The sequence below is a fragment of the Aquila chrysaetos genome, chromosome 10, assembly GCF_900496995.4.
Source record: "Aquila chrysaetos chrysaetos chromosome 10, bAquChr1.4, whole genome shotgun sequence".
NCBI classification, from domain to species: domain Eukaryota; kingdom Metazoa; phylum Chordata; class Aves; order Accipitriformes; family Accipitridae; genus Aquila; species Aquila chrysaetos.
Window position 1 is genome coordinate 30,104,744 of NC_044013.1, and position 23,573 is coordinate 30,128,316.

The 23,573-nt window shown below is 43.6% G+C and overlaps 1 protein-coding gene across 10 annotated transcripts in view; it reads right to left on the bottom strand.

Annotated features, from left to right (window-relative positions):
- Positions 1 to 1,001: 1,001 nt before the first annotated feature.
- FARP2 (FERM, ARH/RhoGEF and pleckstrin domain protein 2) overlaps positions 1,002 to 23,573 on the bottom strand; it is an 80,978-nt gene continuing 58,406 nt past the window's right edge. For 6 of the 10 annotated variants that reach the window (XM_030026934.1, XM_030026935.1, XM_030026937.2 and 3 more), the window contains 15 exons: positions 21,706 to 21,884; positions 16,175 to 16,264; positions 15,344 to 15,477; positions 14,265 to 14,346; positions 12,992 to 13,229; positions 11,776 to 11,906; positions 10,897 to 10,965; positions 10,412 to 10,501; positions 9,984 to 10,004; positions 9,617 to 9,699; positions 7,602 to 7,720; positions 6,760 to 6,923; positions 4,332 to 4,439; positions 3,383 to 3,534; positions 1,002 to 2,159 (listed from right to left, as the gene is read on the bottom strand). In XM_030026934.1, coding sequence (XP_029882794.1) covers positions 2,069 to 2,159; positions 3,383 to 3,534; positions 4,332 to 4,439; positions 6,760 to 6,923; positions 7,602 to 7,720; positions 9,617 to 9,699; positions 9,984 to 10,004; positions 10,412 to 10,501; positions 10,897 to 10,965; positions 11,776 to 11,906; positions 12,992 to 13,229; positions 14,265 to 14,346; positions 15,344 to 15,477; positions 16,175 to 16,264; positions 21,706 to 21,884 — 1,751 coding nt within the window. In that variant the 3' untranslated portion in view covers positions 1,002 to 2,068. Of the gene's footprint in view, positions 2,160 to 3,382; positions 3,535 to 4,330; positions 4,440 to 5,316; positions 5,457 to 6,759; positions 6,924 to 7,601; positions 7,721 to 9,616; positions 9,700 to 9,983; positions 10,005 to 10,411; positions 10,502 to 10,896; positions 10,966 to 11,775; positions 11,907 to 12,991; positions 13,230 to 14,264; positions 14,347 to 15,343; positions 15,478 to 16,174; positions 16,265 to 21,705; positions 21,885 to 23,573 lie in introns of those variants that run through there. The other 4 variants (XM_041126460.1, XM_041126459.1, XM_041126458.1 and 1 more) reach the window with 4 other exon arrangements.

A 23,573-nucleotide genomic window follows, 5' to 3' on the forward strand; every position in this document is an offset into this window, starting at 1 on the left:
AGTGAAAAAAAAATACCTTGAATCCTGGTGCTAGAAGGCCCTGCTACAGTTGGTGAGTGCAACTAGAGGCTGGGTAAGTGCCAAGACCCTCAGCTGCTGACAGAGACCCTGCTCCTCCTCTCTGCCACTTGCTCCTGCAGAGCTTCCCTGCAGGAGACCAGCAAAGGGCTGTAATTGCATGGGAGAGCTCTTGTGAAAGAGGAAAGCACTCCTGCTAAGTGACTCCAGTATGTGACTGTGACAAAGGAGCAGTCAGCATTGTCCAAGGAAAACCACTGAATGCAAAGACCCATTAATCAGCAGAGTGAAACCTCTTCTCTCAGTTCCAAAGAACAGCACTGCTCCTGCACAGATGTCATCTGCCTCCCCACGAGAGTGGCCAGGGGTGGGGATGGTGGGCTCAGGAATAAGAAGCTGAGAGACTTTTATACCAAGATGCTATTTACTTTCAACAGTCATATTCAGCTGCATTATAACATATCTAGTCAATCCACATGTATACACCTACAACAGTTAATTAAAAAAAGACACTAATAAATTAAGTACATTTAACTTACATGGGACAATGGTCATTGTGACAATGGTAGTGAAGGCTGGATCTGCAGTCACTCGTCTTCTCTAGGATGCAAATGCCAAGCGAGCGGTCTGGAAAATCCCTCCGGAACCCCCTCCCTGCAGTCCTCATCCCACACATGTTTTAGACCATAACCTGAAACAGCCTTGAAGAATGCACATGCTGGCCTCTGTGCTTCCTGTTTTCACAGGGATCACCACATTCCTCCATCCTCACAACATGCAACACTTTCCTTTTTCTTTCACTACACCACTCCATTGATCCTTCTTCTAGTACACAAATACTTTTCTATCTAATATAAAAGCAGAGTCCCTAGAGCCCATTAAAGCCACGTCCAACAGCATTTTGTGGCACTTAGCTTATTTCAGTCCTTCTGTGGAGGCAACCAAAGGTGACAGCTTTATAAAAACAGAACGAACTGCAAATGTTTCAGATTTAATACAGAGATTTAATAGAGTCCACAGACACTAATGCTCCATCTGGAATCCAGTGACTTTTACACCTTCACAAGAAATGGAAGTTGGATCCCACCCCAAATTTAAAGGTAAGAATAGGGATTTGCAGGAGTCTTTACGTGACGCAGAAGCACAAGCAACAGTGACTTTCGGAGAAGCTTGTTCTCCTATATTGCTCAAATGCCTTGAAAACATCACCCATGTATGGGTGGAGAGTGTGTTTGCCATCCCATGCCTTAAATAATGCCTACTACAGGATAAAGAAACTCTGGAGCTGTGTAAGAGAATAGCGATTGACCCTCTCAGCATGCACCATAGCAGAGATCAGAGGAAAAACCATGTGCCCTACCTGTACTGACCCACAACGTACCAAAACCTCAACAGCTTAGCAGAGGTTCAGTCCTCCTGCTTCCCCTGGAAAATTGTCGCCATGGCAGTTTCCAAAGAGCAGAGCTGTTCTACGAGAGGTGCAGTTTCTGTTCAAAATGAACTGTGTTTAAGCTAATACACCTGTGGATTCTGATAGTCTGAGACGACTGTGCTGGCAGGTTGACATTAACAGCAGCGAGACAGCAGTTGTATAGCCAGCCATGCCGAGTATCAGGGGAAGGGAACTTCTGGGAGCCAGAAAGCCCTGGCACCAGCAGCTGTGAGCCAATCGCACCACTGACAGCTGCTATTTTTCTTCCATATATGCTGACCATCCAAGTCAAAATGTAAAAACAAGGTGGCATTTGCCTTCAGGGCAGGCAAGGGTGTTACTGTACAGGTACAACCGGAACAATAAACCTTCCACGATGTGTACACACCGGAGCTCTGCGGTTGTTAGGTTCTCTCTAAGTAGGTTCAACTGGAACAGACTTGACCCTCTTCCATACCACTGGGAATGGATGTGATCCCCGTCTGCAACTCCCTTGCTCCCACTTTCCATACCAGGTGGAAATGAGCTTCCTGGTTCTTTGCTTTATCAACTCCAGAGACTCCTGTTTCCACCTGCCTCTTTTGTTGATGTTTACAGCAGATCCAGCTCTGCCCTGCTTCAGTCTGTGTGACTGTCCTTCTCATCCTTTGGAAGCAGCAGGCTCGACCTGGCTGGAGAGCTGGTGGCTCTCTTGATCACCTCCATCCACCTGGTAAGAAAGGACAGGAGAAATGCTCAACTCCTCACTCACAGATGCATAATCTTGTCCTTTGGTTATGAGCTGTACCCCTTTCACCAAACCTCACAAAACATCCGTTTTGTACTTTTCTTTTACAATTCTTTTAGGAAACTAACTCTTCAAATGAATAGCTTGAGATGTGGCAAATACACTTCAGAACACGGTTGCCTGTCCAAGTAACAGCTCTACAGTGCTCTAAGCTCCAGAGAGCTCTTATAAGAGCACACTGTATTCTCTTGTAAGCATACAGAAAGTGTTTACCGGGGAGGACAGGCTGACAAAAATTTTCCTTAAGTCAATGGATTGCTTTTCTTACAATAAATTATGTAACAGACTTGCTTATATGGAAGAAAGCAAAGCAACAGTGAAAAAAGCAAGACAAACATCCATTGTGATTTAGACAGTATTTCCTTCAAATCACTACATGAGACCAGTGGATTAAAGAACACAACCATGCTGTCTCGGGTAGCTGGTCTGTACGTTGCTCTCAAGTGTGTGATACTCTCCCAAGGAAAGGGGAAGTATGTGGCACCTTCTCAATAAAACCACACTCCAAAACAACTGCTACTCCCCTGCACGGCAAAATGCAATGCAAGGGTTTTCAACGGCTAATGTAATAGCAAAGTTTTGTACGTGATGCATTTCAAAGATGATTCACTTTGGACCATGTGTGGAAGCCCCTAACAGCACTGCTAAACATCATTACGGAGAAAGCAGTAAAGTGAAAAGCAGCACTGCACTTGTGCAGCACTGCACTTGTTGCTCTCAGCCTTGTGTTATAACACCTGTTTCCAGAGATCAAGAGGAAAAACAAACAAACAAAAGAAGTATTCTTGCCAGAACTCTCATTAATCTAGAAATCTGACTCCCAAGACCTAGTGGGGTGAACATCTCACAACCCTTCCACCCATGCTGCTCCCCAGCTCCAAGGAAGCCCCAGACCCCTGAGACAAAGTGGAGCCTACAGCTCTAAGCGTAACCACTGGCTTTCCCCTGCAAGGAGGACGGTTCTGGCCAAGGAGGGATCTCCAAACATCGGTGGTAGGAAGGGGAAGGGAACTTTATTACTGAGAATGTGCTGTAAGGTCACTTGGACTAGGAGGTAGTCAGGAGAAAAGAGAGGGCTCTGGATGATCAGCCAGTGAGTTAACAGCATGTTATACACCAAGACAGACACACAAAACAGAAATTACCTCTCAAAGGTATATTTGCTCTCAGCTCTGAAGAAATACACATGGGACTTGAACTGGAGCTTGAAGACATAATCCTTCTGAATGCCGTCTGCCTCTACAGGGGAGCTGACTGCGTAGCCAAGCAGCGGGAGACTGGCCAAGGGATAATCGTCCTAGAACAGCCCAATAGCCCAGCCCTTAGTGCAAGGCATCCCCGGCCACACAGTTCAACCCAACTCGCACTCACTCTTTTGCACTGTACAGGTAAGGTCTTTGTATTTTTGTTTAGGTAAGAACGGGAGGAGGAGCAGTCTTTATCTTTTGCGAAGCTGCCAATAGCTTATAATAAAACCTTCCCCCAACACCTGAGTTACTTGCTTCTACTTCCCTGCCCATTGCTGCCTCCTGGGCTTCCCCCTTCCCCCTCCACATCCTCTCTCTGGAACCCCAAGCACAAATCCAACACGAAAGTTAAAATATCCCTCCCAAAAGAAATGTGCCCTCAAGGCAAGAAGCCTGAGTAAAATAAACACAGTTTATTGGGTTAATAAGATGAAAATGCACAGGTTGCACTGCAGCACACTCCGTTACCAAGCAGGTGCTGAAGGCACCGTGGGCAGAAAAATCCCTGATGCCTGTCAAACTGTGCTGAAGCCCAGCAGGGAGAGAAACGGACAGAGACTGACCAAAGGCTGCCGATTCCCTCATCTCCACTAGTCGCTGCCATGAGGAGACATTTTCCCCCTCACCCACAAAAGGTCGGTACTATCAAAAGAATTGGAAATCCTGATTAAATTCTGCAAGAAGGGCCCATGGCCTTACAGAGACCGGCTTTGTTACAAACTACCTCCTCTTCCACTTGTCACTCCCCTTCAAACAGCAGGGAGCTGCACCCAGAGCAGAAAGCCAAGGACCTCCAGGTTCCCCCCAACAGTCCAAACACAGTCCCCCCTCAGCTGCATTTGCTCACCTGGTGCGTTTTGTAGAAGAACAAACAGAAATTGGTGAAGACGACCCACAGTTTCTGCCAGCCATTGCTATTCTTAAACTTCCTCAGCAAGTATCCAGAGAGCTGGTTCTAGCACAGAACAAAAAGAAAACTACTATGAAACCACAAGTCGCTGCCCTTCAGAAAAAGACAGCGGCTACCACAGATAAAAAGCTTGAGGCTGCCTGCCATAACCAATCCTGCACTTGCTCCTCTGTTGTAAAAGGCCTCCCAGGTATTTCACATGGTGACTGACTTTGTATCTTCAGTTTACCAATTCACAACTATCTTCTTATGAACGAATTACTGATTTCTCTCCACTAATAGCAAGTTCCTCTTTACATTTAAGCGCTCGCCGTATCTCAGCGCAGTGTCAGGCAGCACACAGGATGCTGCACCGACTCGTCCCTCCAGCGACCGCTCTCCTTTGTGGCCTACGGTCAGGGGAACGGTGACAGCCACAAGGGTGTCCATCCCTTCAGCCACCCTTTTTTATGTACAGAAAAACCATGTAGAACACACTGTGTGAGCAGAAAAATAAAGCAGAAGAGGAAACAGAGGGTGCCAGAGTTGCGGACAAGCTACACGTGGCAGCTATGCGAAGCCAAGCCTGGCGTGGCAAGCAGGCCGCAGGGAAGTTGAACATTGCCACCTTGGGAGTCAGAGTCACCCAGCGCTTGGGCAGCAGGATAAAGAAACCTAGGGCATGGAATGACAGCAAATGGATTTTGTAATTAGAGAAAAAGACTGGATACGCAGCAGATTTACATAGAGAACCATTTTGGGAAGCATAAATCGGAGGAAATCCTGTATCAACGAGGCAACGTTACAACTCTGCCGCTGGCTGGGGCTTCCTCACGCCAGCACATGTGGGCTCACTGCGCAATTACAAAGCAAGCAGCAGTACATTTTCCTTGGCATCCCATGGCTCCTCCCCACCAGCGCAGAATTTGAGAGGCATTTTTACCTGGATCATGCACAGGTAATCAGACAGGGATAGGCTCTGGTTCCGGTACCAACAAACATGGGTGATTGTGTTGGGCCGTTGGGCCTGGCCCAGCAAATAGCGAGGAGGAAGCTCTGGAGAAACAGCAAGAGAGCAGAAAACTGAGCAGAGAAAAGGGGGAGAGAAAGAGAAAAACAGAACATTAGGATAAGAGAAGCGATGCGAGAAAGGCGTCTGTTAAAGGAAAATGGATTGTGAAAAAAATGATGGTATTAGAACATGGAACAGATGAAAGTGAGAGTGAGCTGCAAGAACTCACACGTTTAGTCCCAGAGCCTGTAGCAGGATGGCCTCATTATCCAGGTACAGAACAGCAAGATGGTGCCTTTCACAAGGGTATCGGCAGGGAAAGGAAGGCTTGTCCCCTCTGACAGAAACCACTTTCTTTGCCAGCTAAAGTGCCCAACTTCTGGACCCTAAGCCAAGGTAACACCTGCAGGACCTCCTTTACTGAGCTGATTGATAAGCTCTCTACATCATGAAAACTCAGGAGCTTCAGTGCCCAACTTTTAACTCCTTTCATTGAACAAAAAGTGCCTTAATGGCAGGGCAGGGAAGGTAGGAAGGTACAAATACACAGATGCAGCACCCTGCCCCATTGCCATTTGTCTAGTTAGTGACCTCCTCTTTCTCTTCATGGTATTTAGGGTCCGTCCCACTCCTGGAAGTCTTCCAAGCATGCCAGCCTCCACGCAGATGTCCTACCCAACCGACCTTGCCAAACTGCCGCCTGAAGTGAAATCGTAGTGCCAGTGCAAGCAGTGCTCTGCGTAAGGAATGCTGAACAGACATTTGTTTCAAAATCTGCAGGATTCGGTACCAAAACATGCCACCAGCACTGCATTAAGCTGTGCTGACTGGCAAGACCCAAGGTAACAGCAGCTCAGCGGGCACATAATAAATCTCTGTTCAGCATAACATGACACTGCCGTCAAATGGCACTTTCTAATGCTTGCTGCTCGCTCCTGCCCATGAATGAAGGGCAGAGAAGTCATATTCCCACCAAACTTAAAGCACTCTTCTTAATTCTAGGCGCAGTACAGCAGCTAACCAGATCTCAGTATAGCAGAGTCAATCTCTAAAGGGAAATATCACAGATAGGTAACTTATCCTCCAGCAAGGCTGATGAAACCCAAAGGAACAATTCAGTCCTAGGATATCCTGGGTTTCCTGTAAAATTTCCCTCCTTCAGTGCCTTTGCCGAGCAAAGCCCTGCTGCAAGAGCAGAGCATGTATATGCGGACACACAGACATGCACAGAGGGGAGCAACCATGCAGCGGCCTTTTAATGGCCCATGCTCTCCCATGGACACAGAGATGAAATTCTGCCAAGGCGAAATGGGAGATGGAGGACGAGCGGCTGGGCGGACAGAGTGAGATGTGAGAGCTGCGCCCCGCAGGTACCTCGACAGCCACACTGTGGTCAGTCATGGAGACGCTCGTGTTGCGGTACCAGCACACGTGCATGGTTGTGTTGGCACGGTGGTGGCTCTGCCTGTCCAAGGAGCTACGAGAAGAGTGTATGTCATCTTCGGACTCCTGTTCTAGAGAGACCTCATCAGAGGATCCTGGGGGAGGAGAATTCAGCAGCAGTTTAAGAAAAGTGTGCAATACAAAGAGCAAGAGAAGCAGGGATTCCTGAGAAAAACTGGTTTCTCTTGCAATGGTTCAGTTTTAAAATACATTAACTTGAATTGGTTATACAGCTCCTAAAGGCCACTCGGAGCAGATCGTTTTGGCTTTCATTACTCAGCTCTGCTTGGGGCAGCTGACTCAATACTGTGTAAAACAAACAAACATCTCCACACTTCATCTTCAGTAGATTCTTAGTGAAGAACAGGAAGAAGTGCTCCACGAAGGCACACTACATGTTTCACCACGTCCATAACACCACCAGTGACAGGCAAGAGAATGCTGGGCTATAAAAGCTTATCTCCAAAGGCACCACATTTCTGGATGAGAAAATACCCTATGTGGTTAAACTGAGAAAAATTTAAGTAAGAGATGAATAAGGACCTTAACAATTCTGCAACTGGGGCATCTCTGCTGCATTTAAAGCTACCAGGAACATCAGTCTAGGAAGACAAGTATATTTCTTTTGATTAAAACAAAACAAAAGTACAATTAACTCTCCATTACCATGTGAATTATAAAAATACTCCATTTATGTCATCAAATTCACAACAGGAAAAATGAAAAGGACATGACAACTGATGCTTTTCAAGAAGGCAGGAAACACCACTTACTGTTGGAGCGATTGCATACTGAGTTTTCCAGAAGCACGTCAGATTTCTCAGTAGATTTCTTGGCCATTTCAATTGCCATGTTTAGGTCTTCCATCCACTTCCCCATCTCCAGACGGGTACTGCAAGACAAACAGTGCTAATGGAGACCAACCCAGCCAGGAGCCGTGACAGAGTGCTAGGTTGCTGAAGGAAGGCACAAGTCACTGCCCAATACAAGGAGCAGTCCCTTTCCAGTAAAAAAAATAAAAATAACATAAAAATTCCTCCAAAGCATGAGCTTTCCAGACAGGAAGCTGACCTCATACAGCCTTCACCTCTACTTTCGAGACTTGAAACAAGACTGAAATAACCATTAAAAACTTGGGACTTCATAGCAAAGCAAATGAATAGACAGCCAGAGGGTCACATAATAGCACTCTCTGGAGCTATCGGACTCAGAAGAGGAATTATGGGGTCTAGGCCATCGCTGTTCTTCGTACAGAGAGCTTCATAGCTGGTGGGTTATTTCAAACATGAAATCATGTTTTCCCTGCAAAAAGCAGGAGACGGGTGGTAGGACCATACCGGAAAGGATTTTTTTTCAGGATAAAAGGCAACCTGAAAGACAGCACATCTTTTAAAGGGGACAGAGGATTTACGTTACATCTCAAGCAAGCAAAACACAGAGTGCAGGAAGATGAGGACTTCTTTCACCCCACATAATTTCCATTATGGGTTATGTGGCTCATGCCATGATTACAGGGTAAGAGCTTTACAGCTCATATATGTGTATCTATATCCACTGGCATGCAACAGCATAAGCTTTTCCTTCAGACATGGCCACGGCATTTATTTTTTACCTCTGGCTACATTCCCTGTGTGCACAATTGTTGTTTGAACTGCTATATATAGCTACACACTCTTGTGTTTGCTTGGGAGGGTCTGTGGGACTTTTTTTGGTAACCATCTCTTTTTTCTGCAAGTTTTTAATTTAGACTGAAAATTCCATGCACGGTCTAAGCCCAGCAGCAGGGGTTTTTTTTTTTGACAGGTAGGGAGAGGTAACATAAGAAAAACAACCACCTTTGAGCTATTTCTAAGTTATGACAAGGTAAAAATTATATCTATTTTTCCAAATTTAAGAACCTTTCAAGCACTTTTTGATTCGCAGCTGCTGAGAAGCGGTTGATCTTAAAAATAATTGACCTTTTGAGGCGTTAGGCTGGAATTAAAAAAAAAGTTTTGCTTGCCAAATATGCCTGCATACCAAGAAGTATTGGCTCCTGTGCCACTACATACCTGATTTATAAATATTCAGTAACGTTATTTTTCAAGAACAGGTTATCAAACAGTAAATAACACTATAAATTTAAGGTTGAGATTTAGTGCTTCCATCCTGCATTCTTAGCATACCCAACTCCAGCTACCTTTTAGGGGACCTGAAGAGGGACAAAACCTCCTAAAGCTGATCCTGAGAGAACAGGTGCAGTAGACATCCTAAATATATTCCAGATACAAAGTAAAAAAAAGAAACCAAACTCACTGCACAGGGACAAGTTACACTGAAATGGTAACAGTTTTCTCTCCAAGCCAGACTTTAATTTTTCCTCTCCCTTCCCAGCTTCCTCCATGAGATCCATGCCAGAATTCTCCCCTCCTTACATCCATTTGCATGTTCTGGATTTTAATTCTGTTGGGGTCTCTAAAATACTTGTATGTTTAGATTTTGTTTTGTCTCCTGCTTTATAGCAGTTGTTTAAAGGATGACACCAACAACTCAGCTAACTAGAAAACAACACAATGGCAACATTATTGCTGCTGGGTGTTTAATAACACACCATTCAGTGAGATAAACTACTCCTTCCCAAAACGCAACACTGATAAAGGAGTTGTGAAGTGTCATGTGTTTGTTTTGAAGTCACGCTTTCCAGAGGACACATGAAACGCCACCCTGGCCTTGCACCAAACAATTGAACAGTAACTCTTTGGAGAAGGCAACTATCAAACCTACAGGCAACTGAGAAAATAAATGTTACCTTGCTGCAACCACTATGGTTTTTTGTGCTGAATAGATGGTGAAGCAGTGTGGGACGGCCCATTCATTCTCACTCTCCTCCACCTGCAGAAAAAGAAAAGGTTTTTCTCATCACTGCTTGGTGACTGATAAACACTAAAACTGTCCTCCTTAGCTGGCTAGGAATTTGAGTCAAATATGATTACAACCCGGTTGCAGTAAGTGCAAAAGAGCTACTATTTTAGGAATACCACCTACTTCAAGTCTATTTTGGCTCTACATGAAAATCTATATTGTGCGTTTCTACTGCCGCATCTCTAGCAGCACAGCACCACATCCAACAGGGCAAGAAAAGGAGGGTTCTGAGCAGGATTCAGCTTATTACTTACCGGTGGATCAAGCACTATCAGCTGCAAATCAAACACAGAAAGAACAGTCCCATTAGAATAGGGGGGTGGGGAGGCAGGAGGACTGATTATATGCCTAGGTGTGTACACAGGGGAAAAACACCAGGACAAATCCCGATTTCCAGATCAGCCTCTCACAGCAGCGTGAAAAAGAACAGTCAAGAGGGTGTGCTCCAGCTGTTTTGCTAATGCGATGGAAGGAACAAGCATAATACCTGCAGACAAGTCTTTGTTTGACACACAGGCTGCGGCACACAAAGGTCCAGTCCACGGCCAGCAGCACCACAGGCTGCTGTCACTGGCCTGGGAGCAGCTTGCGGTGTTGGTCCTCGTGCCCTGAAGAAATGCCTCAACCGGCCTTAAGGCAAAGTCATTTCCTTAATGCTGTGATGCAGCTTGAAACCACTTACCAACATGCCATGCAGAGGAAGATGTCCATGAATTTTGAACTGATTTGTCCCTGTAACCCCTTTGCTTGTGTACAGTAACATATCTGAGAACTGAAAAAGGCAGAAAGAATACAATCAATATTCTGAAGACAGCAGGTAGGGCCAAGTATTTTTTGACATATTTTTAAAAATCTGTTGTTTAAAGGCCACTGTCGACACATGAAAAAACACCATATCTCAAGTCAGTTTGGCCTACTTTCCTTAAAACCACTCTTTCATTTACTTCCAGAGAGGCAATTAGTTTTTAAAATTCTCTTAAAACTATGTGCCATTAAGGAAACAAGCTGAACAGACAGTATTGTCACAGTCACGCTCTATCTAAAAATCCCTCAGAGTGAGTTTTCAGTTACAATTGCTGATTTTCATCACCAACACATGAAAACACACTTTCACAACAACTTTATCTTGAAGACTTTGGGTTTATGAAAACCAGAAGCAACACCCACCAGGAAGAACATCCGCTGCTGTAAACCCTTCTTAGTGAGCTTGTACAAGCAACCTTCCCGGATAAACTCCTGCAGCGGAAAATAGAAAGTTATGCAAAGCTTGATCTTTCCCAAACACAGAGAACTTTAATGGTGGGTTTTTTGCCATCCCAGAATATACAGATGTTGATTGGTACCCAGCAATGATCACCAACAGATTTGTTAAACGCCAGATGACACCTTTCTTTCTGTTTTGTACCATGAATCAGCTCCTTGCTGCAGCCAGCATTTAAATCAAGCAAGCAAGAGAAGGAAAAGGAGCAGAGTTCCTGTTGGACACCAGCAGTTCACCTATTACACTTACATCCCACTGCAGTGATTGCCATAGCATCCCAAAAGCATATGCGATGCTATCCTATACTTACGCTCAGTATATCTATCAAAAACAAAGAAACAAAAAACCAAGCAGGAACTAAACAAACTCCTAGAAAAACAGAGTCACCGATACCAGTTTTGCCCAGTGACGTGGCTCTCACCATCGCTACGTTCTCCACGCAGTCTCAGTCTGCAGACAGACATAAGCAGACCTGGTAGTGGATTTCCTATCAAGTACATGACATGCTGCTTCCCACTCAAACACAGAGCACCATACCCCAGTATACCCAGAATCTGCTGTATTGTCAACACAAAAGCATAGTCGGAGTCTAAACAGAAGCATTTTTGATCTATTCTCTAGGACATCACCAAGACCTATGGGACCTACCACGAAGACAATTATACAAAGACTTCACAGTCGTTCCATAAAACAGAGAGGCAGTGATGGCAAATACATGGCTGAAAGGCACTTCCTTGGCAATAAAAACAATAAAGGCTCTAAAAAAACTGAGCAAAGGTACTTACCCTACCGGGGGCCGTGAGATTATCTATACCAATCAAGTCGTGCTGCAGCTCTGTCAGCTTCTGGAAATTCTCCAGGCGGATGAGACTGTGCTGCAGCCGAGATGTCATTTCTGTGACTTCCTTCAGCGCATCTGTAAGGAAAACGGCACCGAGGGGATCAGAACAGAGCAGACAAATCCCGGCCACCAGTTTTATCCCTGGAAAACTGAATCTGAAATTTATAGTCAGATTTAGAATAGGACAGAATAGTTCAGTTAGCAGGGACCTACAACGATCATCTAGTCCAACTGCCAACTTCTTAAAGCATATTTTATAGCTACCTAGGAGCAAAATGGAGATAAGCAAGCAACTTCATAGCACTTCCTATACTTCTGGAGATTACTGGGTATCTCAGATTTTGCACATATAATAACTATTTACCACATAGCCAAAAGTAAATTAAAAAATTGAAGCCAACTGTTTCTGCCAAAAATTACTTTATAAATGAATGGAATATACTACGCAAGCTTTTGACACTACAAAGCAATTATTTTTTGTCATGTTTTTACTTATAAATGACAAAGAGTTCCTAAAAAACCCTACTTTTTTCCCTGCTGTAAAAGGGGACAAGAAAATGACTAATTTTCCAGCTTTGGTTGAAACATTAAGATCCATCAAGATTACCACGAGAAAAACACTTTCTGGAATGCCAGAAAAAACATTCATTCTATGCAAAGGGAAGAGTCTACATCTAAGTTATGTTTTTCATTTTCCAAACTAGCAGTTAAGGCAATTTTCTATCTATTGCAGAAAGTTTCGAAGCCCTGCACCAGAGCACAGCAGGAGGGTAGTGAAACCTGGTACTGAAAACCTTGAAGAAAAACTAAGTTAATTTTAAAACCTAAGCTAAACATTTTTTTTTTTTTTTTTTTTTTAAATTAAACTGCCTTCTGTCAGTTTTCTGCTGTTCTACTTGGTGTATTCTGGGTTTTTTCCCCCAGGATATTTAAATTACAGTATTCACTAAGCAGTTGTGTTTTCAGCAATCTAAATCAAAGTTCCTGTGCATTTTGCAGACCTGCATGCAAGAGTCAGAGAGGTCCTGAATGGAGAAAAAGTGTTTATATTGAACTTGTAGATGTAAAGCTTGTTGTCTCCCACAGGATATAGGCAAAATTTTCTATGTACATGGGAACGGGTTTCTGCCTTGCACATATAGAGCTGAGTGCTCACTCACTCCGGCAATCTGCAAAGTCCCGGTGCTCTGCTGTGTAGTGCTTGCAAAGTCTCGCCAGGATCAACTTGTAGTGCATCAGTCTCTGGATCGGTTTGAGCAGAAACGTGTTGAGAGGCAGGTAGCAAACCTTCTGCAGCTCAAACTCCTTATAAACTGTTTCCAGCTTCTTTAGGCGTTTAGTTGCTTTCTCCAGTTCTGTCAGGACCTCATCATGCTTCTGCAGATAACTGGTAAACTCCTGTTGAACCATACAAAAAATTACTCGGATCAAAGGAAAACAGTCTTTAATAGATTTCACAGTGAGTAAGAAAAAACATCCAATTCCAGCTCTACTTTTGTCTCTGACCATGATTATATAAGCCAAGACTGCATATATTCTCATAAATACTGACAAAAATAGCATTAACAACATTATGTTTCAACGACTTCATTAAAAAAAACCAAACAACAGTATCAAAAATAAAAATATTTGCTTGGTTGTCCTCTGTTTGCTGTTTACTGCAGCTGTGCCTTCCTGTGCCACTGATGAGAACAGCCGGTAGCACCACCCATTAATACTTCACCAGCCTGAGACAATTCTTGTTGATTACAGACTTTTTTAGGACAGGCAGAAGTGAGCTGAGAGGGTTGTCTCATCTAGGTTTATCTACTAAAGAAACTGGCAGGCAGGTCCCAGTCAGGGTCAAAATAGGTGTCTGTGCAGCACTATGCCCATGCCTGCTGGAAATATCAAATACAGAGAGCGCTGATAGTCGGAATAGCAGTCACACACTTCTGCACTCCTATTCAAGCCACTGGTTTTAATGGAATAATTACTTCACTGCTATAGCACAAGCGTAACTGTCCATGAAGGCACTCCAAATAAAGGTGACCTCATTTCAGAAGAAACTACTCTGCAGTTAAAAAAAAAGTTGGATTTTGGAATTAAACCACCTTATGAAACAGTGTCTCCATAGGGGAGAGTTCGAGTTGTGCAAATGTAGGAGAGATGGTGAAGCTAATTAAATAGTTTTTCTTTGTCTTCTGCTGAATAACCAATAAACAAACAACCTTTTCTCAAGGTAAATGTAGGTGGTTAAATAAGCAACAGTGGTATAAACCCTTGCTGTAGATATTTTATTACATTTTCTTTTTAATTTGTTTATCAACAATAATTGTTTGCAAGTCACTTCAAGTTTACTGGAAATACTAAACACCTTGAACTCTCATCCTTGACAAAAGGAAAAAATGACTCAACAATCCTGCGATTCCATTTTTTTAATCCTTTATCTACCTTTAGAGTACGCATATTCCTGAGCATGACATCTCCAATGCGTTGATAATCTCCTTTCACATGAGCATTGGTTTTTCCTTCCCTGAAACACACATAAGGAGATGAAATAAGAAGGCACAGGACATGGGAGATCAAGAAATGTCAATTTCCTCCCTCCACCTTCCCCTGTACTTCAAGACATAATCTTTACGAAACACTTCATGGGTATCTGTGTATTTTAAGGACTGCTTTAGTAAAATTAAAGGAAGCAGTACTAACATTAATGCCTTCTCTATCCATTTTTAACCACTTGACATTCCCATTTCACTGTTCGGGTTGAAAACCTGGTACAGTAAATCTGGAGGCTACATAAAATAACAAACAAAGCCATGCTTAGAACACTGGGAAAGGAACAGAAATGAATTTGTGTCAAAGTCTATTTGGGAGTTTAACCTCTCAGACTTCTGAATAAATGTCACAACATGATCCCACCTGGATTTATGAATTTATTTTTGTTCGTACTTCATTTACATTAACTACCTCCTTTTGAATGGTAATTATATTCTAATATATTACATCTCAGGTAAGGAGAAAGTAATAAAAAGGTTAAAAGACTAAAAGCATGCTCTTTGAAATAAATTGTGCTGCAAGAACTGAACTCTAATCTTAATTACAAAAAAGTGTTTCCTATATTTTCACCTGGAGATTCATTAACCAGAAAGTGTTGAAAAACACACACATTCTCTTTTTGACCTTGTGTTCCTCCTCTTTTCTAAGGCTAGAGAGACACCACCAGGTTATATTAATGGTTGGACTTGATGATCTTAAGGGTCTTTTCCACCCTAAATGACTTTGATTACAAAAACCTTGGTCTGGTGTACAATTCATGCGATCTTATGTACAAGGCAGTGCTTGAAAAATGGGCTTTGCAAACTGTATTTAGTACTGTTTTTAAAACTATGATTTATTAAAAGACTTTTTCCTTGATTTTATTCATGCAGAAATACCAGTTCAATTATAGATTAAGTACAGTTTTGACATGAGGATGTAGGAAAAGGTCCTCCCACTCGTTGCCCATGCGCTGCACTATTAATGCTTACCAGAGCGATAGCCTCTGCTCAATCTCTTTCAGGAAGCCTCGATGAAACTCGTAAATTGGGTCTATGTTAGAGAAGAGTAATGTCATCAGGCCCTCTGGCATAGCGTTCTCCTTGATGACTGCGCTGCGAAACCACTGCCAGAAAAATCATAAATTATGACAAATTTTTCTATTTAAGAAATTAATCACTAGCATACAAGTTTCTGCTCCTGCAGCAGTGCGGGAGGAGAAAGTGTGTACACAGGGAAACAGCAGGAAGGAAGGAGAAATATTTAGGGAAGACATAATCTGGGAAAGATGAAAAGATGTAATTTCTTTCCTTGCCAAACATTACAAATATGAGGCTTATTGGTTCTGGGCACAAGCAATGATGAGATGGTTGGTAATGGCTCTAAATTACAGTCAATTACCGAGTGGCTGCCACAGCTGATGTTACACCACTGCTTTCACTTCAATGCAGATACAACTGCTCTTTCATAAAACTTGGAGCCCTGTGCAAGTTATTCAGTAGCTGGAGACATCCTGTTGCGTGTCTCATACTGCACTTTTAATCACTTTCGGTTCCCTGCTTTCTGGCAGGGATGTGAATATTACAAATCAAAATGATATGCAATGTAGCTATTGGAGCTAATGATAGAAGTCCAGAGAAGATATCTGCTCTCCCACATGAGAACCTATGGAACAAGAAAGGTAATGCTACATGGCTCATGGATTATGCTTTATCATAGGACTTTCTTCTGCTACCTGGAAGAAATTCCAAGTTTTTCCAAATTAACAATTACAAATCTGTTAAGAAAAGGAAAAGCATTAAAGAAAGTTAAAAAGCCCTTACCACTGTAATAACTTCCAGGTCCTTTAGATATGTCCGTTCTGTAGCAAGAATCTCCTTTGCTATGAAGTATGCCTTGTCAGTTGGATAGCGCTGAAAGAACAGACAGTAATCAATAAGTATTCAAATATAAATGTTCTATTCATTACTAAGCACAAGCTCAAACCCTACATACATTTCCGCTTGCTGTGTGCAAATGGAGCACTTGAGTACTAACCGTACATCTCTGTATTCAGTACCATATTCTCAGATACTGACTTTGCTATAAAATAATATTTATATTTCATGATTATTAAAAAATAATGTCAATTATATGCCAGTTTTATGAACTTCCATTTCAAAATCAAGGGAGCACTTCATAAAAATATGGAAACAGTTATTCCAAGTCTCCTAGGTGTTAAACACTAATCAAAGTACAGCAGATTTACAACACAGTCCTTTTCCAAAACTATTCTATTTCCACGCACAACTTTTACGCAAATCCTTTGAAGATCATATTAGTTAGTTAAGAAAACACAAAAATCAAACTACATCAGTTGTTGGCTGCATGGTCGCTCCAGGGCTGCTATTTAAAGAAAAGAGAAGACAGAATGGACATGGAAGCACAAAGGAATGAAAAGGTGAAGAGATACATTCTGCAGTTGCAACGAACCAAAATCAGAGTTAACCTGAAAACATACATTATTAAAAAATCACGTAAATACTATTAAGGAACTAATCACATTCCAAGCTGCTTTGTCTCCTTAGCTCACTATGTCGTGCCACAGTTTTGTGCCAAATCCTCACCCAGTAAAAATAAATGACAGCAAACCCATTTGAGTTACGTCAAAATCTGGCCTCCATCTCTGCCCCTCCTGATGGTAATGCAGCTTTGAAAATTATTTCTCCCTTTTCCTTGTACGTACCAAGTTAATAAAAAATTATCTTTTGAGAGATGCTTTGAGATGCCCTCCAGCGCCATCAGCACAGCTACTCAGTGCTTCTAAATCCTCCATCTCAATATTACTTATGGAGGAGACGTTTTCCTGGTTGCTCAGTAATGTATCAATTGAGTCCATCTTAGCCACATAGAATCCCTGGAGGTGTGTATCCCCAAATAATTAATTTTGAGAAACTATCCAGCCTCTTTTCAGGTTATTTTATGCTAGTTAGTGTAGTCCCACACATCAGCGCCCTCCCTAGAGGAACCAGAGGACATACTTCTATTCCCTCCACAGCCATCCTCTTAACTTCAACATACTTGTCTCAGGTACCTGGTATCAGGGAAAGTCCTACCTAATCTTGGCTTCAGGTATTTTTTAATTTTTTCTTGGGCTATTTACCTGACTGTAGCCTCATAAACCCTCAACATGCTGTTGAACCTCAGTGGGCAACCTTCTCAAACAACCTCTTCCCAAAGGAAACAACATCATTTTTCTGACCTCCCTGGAGACCGAAGTGACACAGCTCTTTTATCTTACTTACCAGCTAGCTTCCTCCTGCAGCACTTACCTGTCCTGAAACACCCTGTTTATCAACCAATGGAACACACGCCAGCTTGACTATAACTTCAGCTGCCTCTTACATGATATGAGAATTACTGCCAAACAGGTATGTTTTTTGTGTAATGCAGCTTTGTGTACACCTCCTCCCAGGCTCTGCACAGGATATTAGAGCGCACAATGCCCTTAAGGGACTAACGTCTATGGAAAAAAGAGAGTTTCCCAAGGCAAAGCAAAGCTGGGTTATGGAATCAACCACAGGCTGCAACAACAGGAGATCTCAGGGAGCCTCATCTCTCTAGCCACAGCAGAGATGACCCTGCTGCAAGCTCTGCACAGCATCACTGCACACATGTGCATCTGCTGGCTTCATCCCTCTCCTCAGCATCACCTCTCCTATCTGGGGACTCCCCAGCAGCCTCCCAGCTCACCTGGACCCGCCACCACCTCATACCCATTTAAACAGTTGCTTGAAGAGTTACCCTCAAGCAATGTATATCATCTAGTATATTCTTGAGAACCCTGGAAAGGACCCTGCCTGTCCTTCGTCCATACCTTGTGCTTTGATCCTCACTCGAGTGCTTTTTCCCCACTCTCAGAAATATTCTTCTGGATTGTTTCTTCCTTGAAAACTTACAGAACATGAAGGCATGCAAAAACATACCATGCCCACAACCTCATGCTTTTCATAGCCTACATGGATCACCTTTGAGCACTTCTGCAGGTTTTCACTTTATTCTCCAGCTGACGTGTGCTAGCTTGAGGCACAGAAGATGCTTTTAATTTCCCAAGCATCTTCTCTTCCCTTCTCCCTCCCCGCTGCATCATCACCTTCTGTTTACTCTCTGAAGTTCCTGCTGCTTTCCAAATTGCTCCCTGCTGAAATTTAGTGCCCTTAATTTTCTTTTTTTTTGGTCTTGCACCAGTCCTAACTGAATCCCCTGTGCTGAGTCCTGGCAGTAGCTGCTAGCAGACCCTGTACCAGAAGCACCGAAAAGCAGTATGGCTGTCACAGTGCAATAGGGGCTCTGTGAAACACCTTCATTACCGGTCAGGCACTGCAAGAGGAAAGAAAATCAATACATGCCTGAAAAAAAATAAACACAAGAACTCTCTGAGGAGGCAGTCTGCTTCCAAAGTCCAAAGAAAACATTCCTACAATCATAGCAGGCATCAAGGCAAATATCCCCACTTGGAAAAAGTAGTGTTTCACTGTATTGTGTGCACACAATCCCACCTTTGCTTCTGGTGAGATTTCTGTGTGTTTCCTGAGCAGCTGAGAGTCAGGACATACAGTGCAGGGATCTCCAGATCATCAGCTGAGACAAGAGTGAGCAAGCTCGCACCTGCCGGCACCAAGAAGTACCCAAAGACATGGTGAAGACAGCAAACAGCATGGGCCTGTGACCTTCTTGCCTGACAGATCCTGACAGAGGTAAGACAACCAGAACATTGGATGGGGTGAGCAGAACAGCAGGAGTAAAGAGTACACAAGGTGGTTTCTTCGAGGCCACACAGAAAACTATAAGATTACAGTGTGGCTGCTGACTCCATAAGGAACTGAGTTTGGATGATGGAGCCTTCCTTGCACTGTAATGGAAGGTCCTGGATCCTTCTCAAGTACCGAAGAGTCAATAAACCTGGCTGCTCACTCTCTCTCTGCAAGCAGGCAAGGCAAGGGGAGAAAAGCAGCTTGCAGAAAAATGATCATGGAAGTCTGCTGGTGGACTTCTCTATCTTACCAGGAAAAATGCAGTGTTCTGTGGAGTGCAGTTTGTCAAACAGTATATACCATGCCCCTACAAAGGCAAAGTCTGGTAGTTTGTCATCCGCATCCGAAAAGTAGTCAAAGAATGCATGCATCAATGTATGTATACGCACACACTCATTTATTTCTCCCAAGTGCATCTAAATGCTTGGAGTCATTGCTTAAGAAAGAGGAGCTGGCTGGACTAGAAGATTCAAGAGGTCCCTTCCAACCTCAATGATTCTGTGGTTGCACATTCTTGTTATTGCTAGCAACCACTGTGAAAGCCTGATAACATGGTATAGTGTGGATAAAAGAGAAAATCTGAATCACACACTGACATCTGGCCATCTCTATCATTTTGAAAAACTGTGGAGGCACATGAAGCCACTGCTTACCAAAGCTCACGATCAGATGTCAGTATGAAGCAGTACACCAGCTTTGCTGCATAGGCAAGAGGAGGCTTGCTGCACAGAGTACGTAAGACTCTGGAGAAGCTCCCAGGAGACCATGGTCAGAATCTGTGGACTACCACCACTTCCTTCACCTTTCAGAAAGGCTCTGCAGCATTCTAGTGCGCAAGAGGCTATGGATATAGATGATGCGCTGGGGCAGAGAGGCCTTGCTCAGTGGAGCTGAAGAATAGAGCAAGGAGCTGAAGTTCATGTCTCAAAGACTAAAGGTGGAATCACTTCCAGAACAAAAACATTTTATAATTAGGATTACCCGAGAAAGCAAGGGTGAATCCTGAGCTCTACATGGGGGCAAGGAAAACCCCACATCATGTTGGGGAGTTTCCAGTTAAGGCAACCAGTGCTTACTAGTGGAAAGAAAGGAAAGTGGCCTAGGCTAAGGATCAGTACCTAGACATAAGCACATCTTGAAGACCTGAAGTTGTTCCTGCTTTGAGACTTGTAGCAGCCACAAAAGTCAGAGGTATTTTTGCCCCCCCTCTTTTCAGAAAGCAAGCCTCGAGCTTCCGCAAGGCCAGAGCATTGTCCGCCTCTCACCAGACAAGAGTCAGCCATGGAGGGGGCAGCTCCAATGATACAGCCAGCTCTGCTGAACAAGCCCATGACTGGGTGTAAGAGGATGCACCGCGATGCCTGCTGCTGAGAAAGCTGAAGTTGAGCTCAGGTCCTCTACAGCCCGAGGGGAGATACCTCAGGACCACTCTAAAGGTCCTGTTACGCTTAAAAAGAATGGCTTGGAGGACAACTGTATGGCGAGATGGACCAATGAGACGTGGTAAGACTGCGTGGGAAGTAAGGAACCTAGGAAGAACATACCTTATATATTAACAAATGGTAGTTCTGTGCTATTCTCTATGCTGGTAAATGAAATTTCACATTTTTATTAGTGACACGCAGCACTTTGCACAGACAGCACAGTCCAGTAAGCTGACACGGATTAAACATGACAGCATTCAGCAAAGACAAGGCCAGGTTCAACATCACCACGTGACACAATATTTCATTACTGAATGATCCAAAGGCAACCGATTTCCAGAATCGACAGCCACCTCTGCCACCAGCCTTTCAGACTACTGCCCTGGCGAGAATCACCTTGAACAATTCACCTGCTTTGCAGTGTCCATTCAATAGTCTCAGCACAAAGACAAGGGTTTTTTTGCATTCTAATGTAATAATTACAGCCCAAAAGGTGCCAAGTGCACTGCTACTGTTTTACATCAAATACGTATCAACTGTTTCCCCCCAAACAGCTCACTCAAGAAGCCATGCCTCTTAGAATATCTCAAGTTGGAAGGGACCCACAAGGACCATCGAGTCCAACTCCCTGCTCCTTGTAGGACTGCCTAACACTGAACCATATGACTAAGAGCATCGTCCAGATGCAACTTGAACTCTGACAGGCTTGGTGCTGTGACCACTTCCCAGGGGAGACTGTTCCAGGCACCGACCACCCTCTCGGTAAAGAACCTTTTCCTAATGTCCAATCTGAACTCGTTTCCATTCTGGGGTATAAAAGGCAGATTTCAAGCACAGCTCCTTGCCACGCTGGGGCCCTGGGCAGCAGTTCCTGCTAAAACAGCAGAAGGTGGTCCCAGCAGCAGACGCCAAGACAACCCCTATGCCAAGAGGGCAGTGGGGACTCGGGCCACAACAGCAAAATACACAGACCCGACCAAACCTTCAGCACTGGAGTTTTTAACACTAGCCACCAAACACATCTGTTCTACCACAAAATATAATGCAACCAACATTCAGTGACCACCAAGCACAGCTCCTCACCTGAAACCATCACTTTTCTTGTGACATAAATTCCCAGTCACATCATTATCTTACCTTACGTTTCATTTCATCATCCTCTTCTATCCTGGCACTGCCAGCATCACTGAGGACAGGACTCAGAAGAGGAGATGAACCCTGGCCAGCTGCGTTCAAGTTCACCTGAAAAGCCGGGTTCAACCCCAGGGGACTCTTCAGCATGAGGGAAGAGAGCTGAGGATGGTCCACTGGGATGCCTGGGTGGGAAGAGAACAAGAAGATGGAGTGGAAAAGGAGAGAAAATGGTTTCAAAGACAGTGCATCTAAGACGATTACCCACTGTTACTGCAAACCATAACTGCAATCTTATATTTTTTAAAAAAGGCAAAAGAAAAAAAGGCATATACATCCAAAGACTTAAGTGTGTATCTCAAAGCAAACTGAGTGTTCTGTGCAACCCAGCTGTTACGTGGCAGCACAGTAAGGACAGACACCTTTACAGCTGCATTTAAGGGAAAGGATAAATTGTTCAGTGTCTAGGAAAAAGTGCTCAAATCCCACTGGATTTTGTTAAGTAGCAGCAGGGTTTGCAACATAGGATTATACTGCAGTAACAAGAACACAGCTTTTAATGTTTCCTTTTTAAAATAAGAATTACTTTTCACCCCAGGGAAAAGCTACAACAAATCATTCCACTACACTCCAGAAGATAAAGCTCATTCAGAAATCAGGGAATCTCCAAAATTGTACCAATGGGAGAGGAAAACATATTGCTATTCAAAAAGGCAGCATGCAAGAGTTTTAATTCCTGGCTCTTCTAAGCATATGTATAGAATAATCTACTGATCTCAAAGGACAACAATTTTGCAGCATTGAGTATTAATTGGATGGACACAATCCTCTTGCACAGCAAAACCTGTCTGAAGCAGGAATAACATGTACTGGTTTGCTTTAGATTATTAACTGTCAATCTTCTTTTTATATTATTATTCCATTTGTGGACCCTTTAGAGATTTCTGACACCATTACAGTGAACTTAAGCCTATGAACAGTAGCTCCTCTCCTCTCTTCTGCAGACTCCTTAGAAAGAGCATGCAGACACCCCTCAGGTGTTCACAGTGAAAATGACTGTTCAAGAAGCTCTGCTTTTTGGGACCAAACAAAGGCAACAGACACTCCAATTACTCACACTACGCCCACAAAATTCCTACCTAAGCTCACCTATTTTTCTTTTCTGATCTTCCCTATGATAAATAGACAAGCTTCGTCAGATCAGGCAACTGAAAGGGTACCAAGCGCTTCAGTATCTATGGCTTTCACCGCGCTGCTCAAACACTCAGGCACGCTCGCAACCCTCCCTGGCATGATTTGTTGTGCATTACAAGCAGATAGCAAGGGCTAAATCACCTGACCGAAGGCAAACAGAAAAATGAACAGTGAAGCCAAAGATGCCAACTCGCCAGTTCCCGGACTACTTCAAAATCACCCCAAAAGGCTTTTAAAAAAAAAAAAAAAAAAAAAAAAATCAGCCCCCATGGATATCCAGTATCTCTCGACACAGGCACAGGGCACACATGCTGGAGGAGAAGGCGTTAGGAGCTTTGTGATCCACTCCTGGAAGGAGCAGCTGCTGCTCTCTGGCTCAGGAAGCAGAACCACTGCAAGGCACCCAGCAGCATGACAATGGCGAGGGAGCCCAGGCGCATTTTTTCACATTGACAAATGCAGGAAGCTAAACAGTGCTGCGCTCGGTCACCTGGAAGAGATTCAGATCATTGAGGCTGCGGAGTTAACTATTAATACGCTAGTTGAGCACAGTCATTCTGGAGCAGATTTTTGTTTCTGCCTGGGCATTTTCTTCATTCCCACTGATTTTAGTATTAGCACAGGAAAGCAATAAAGTCTGGCATTTGTTTCACCTATACACGGACGGGAGTTTACTGGAA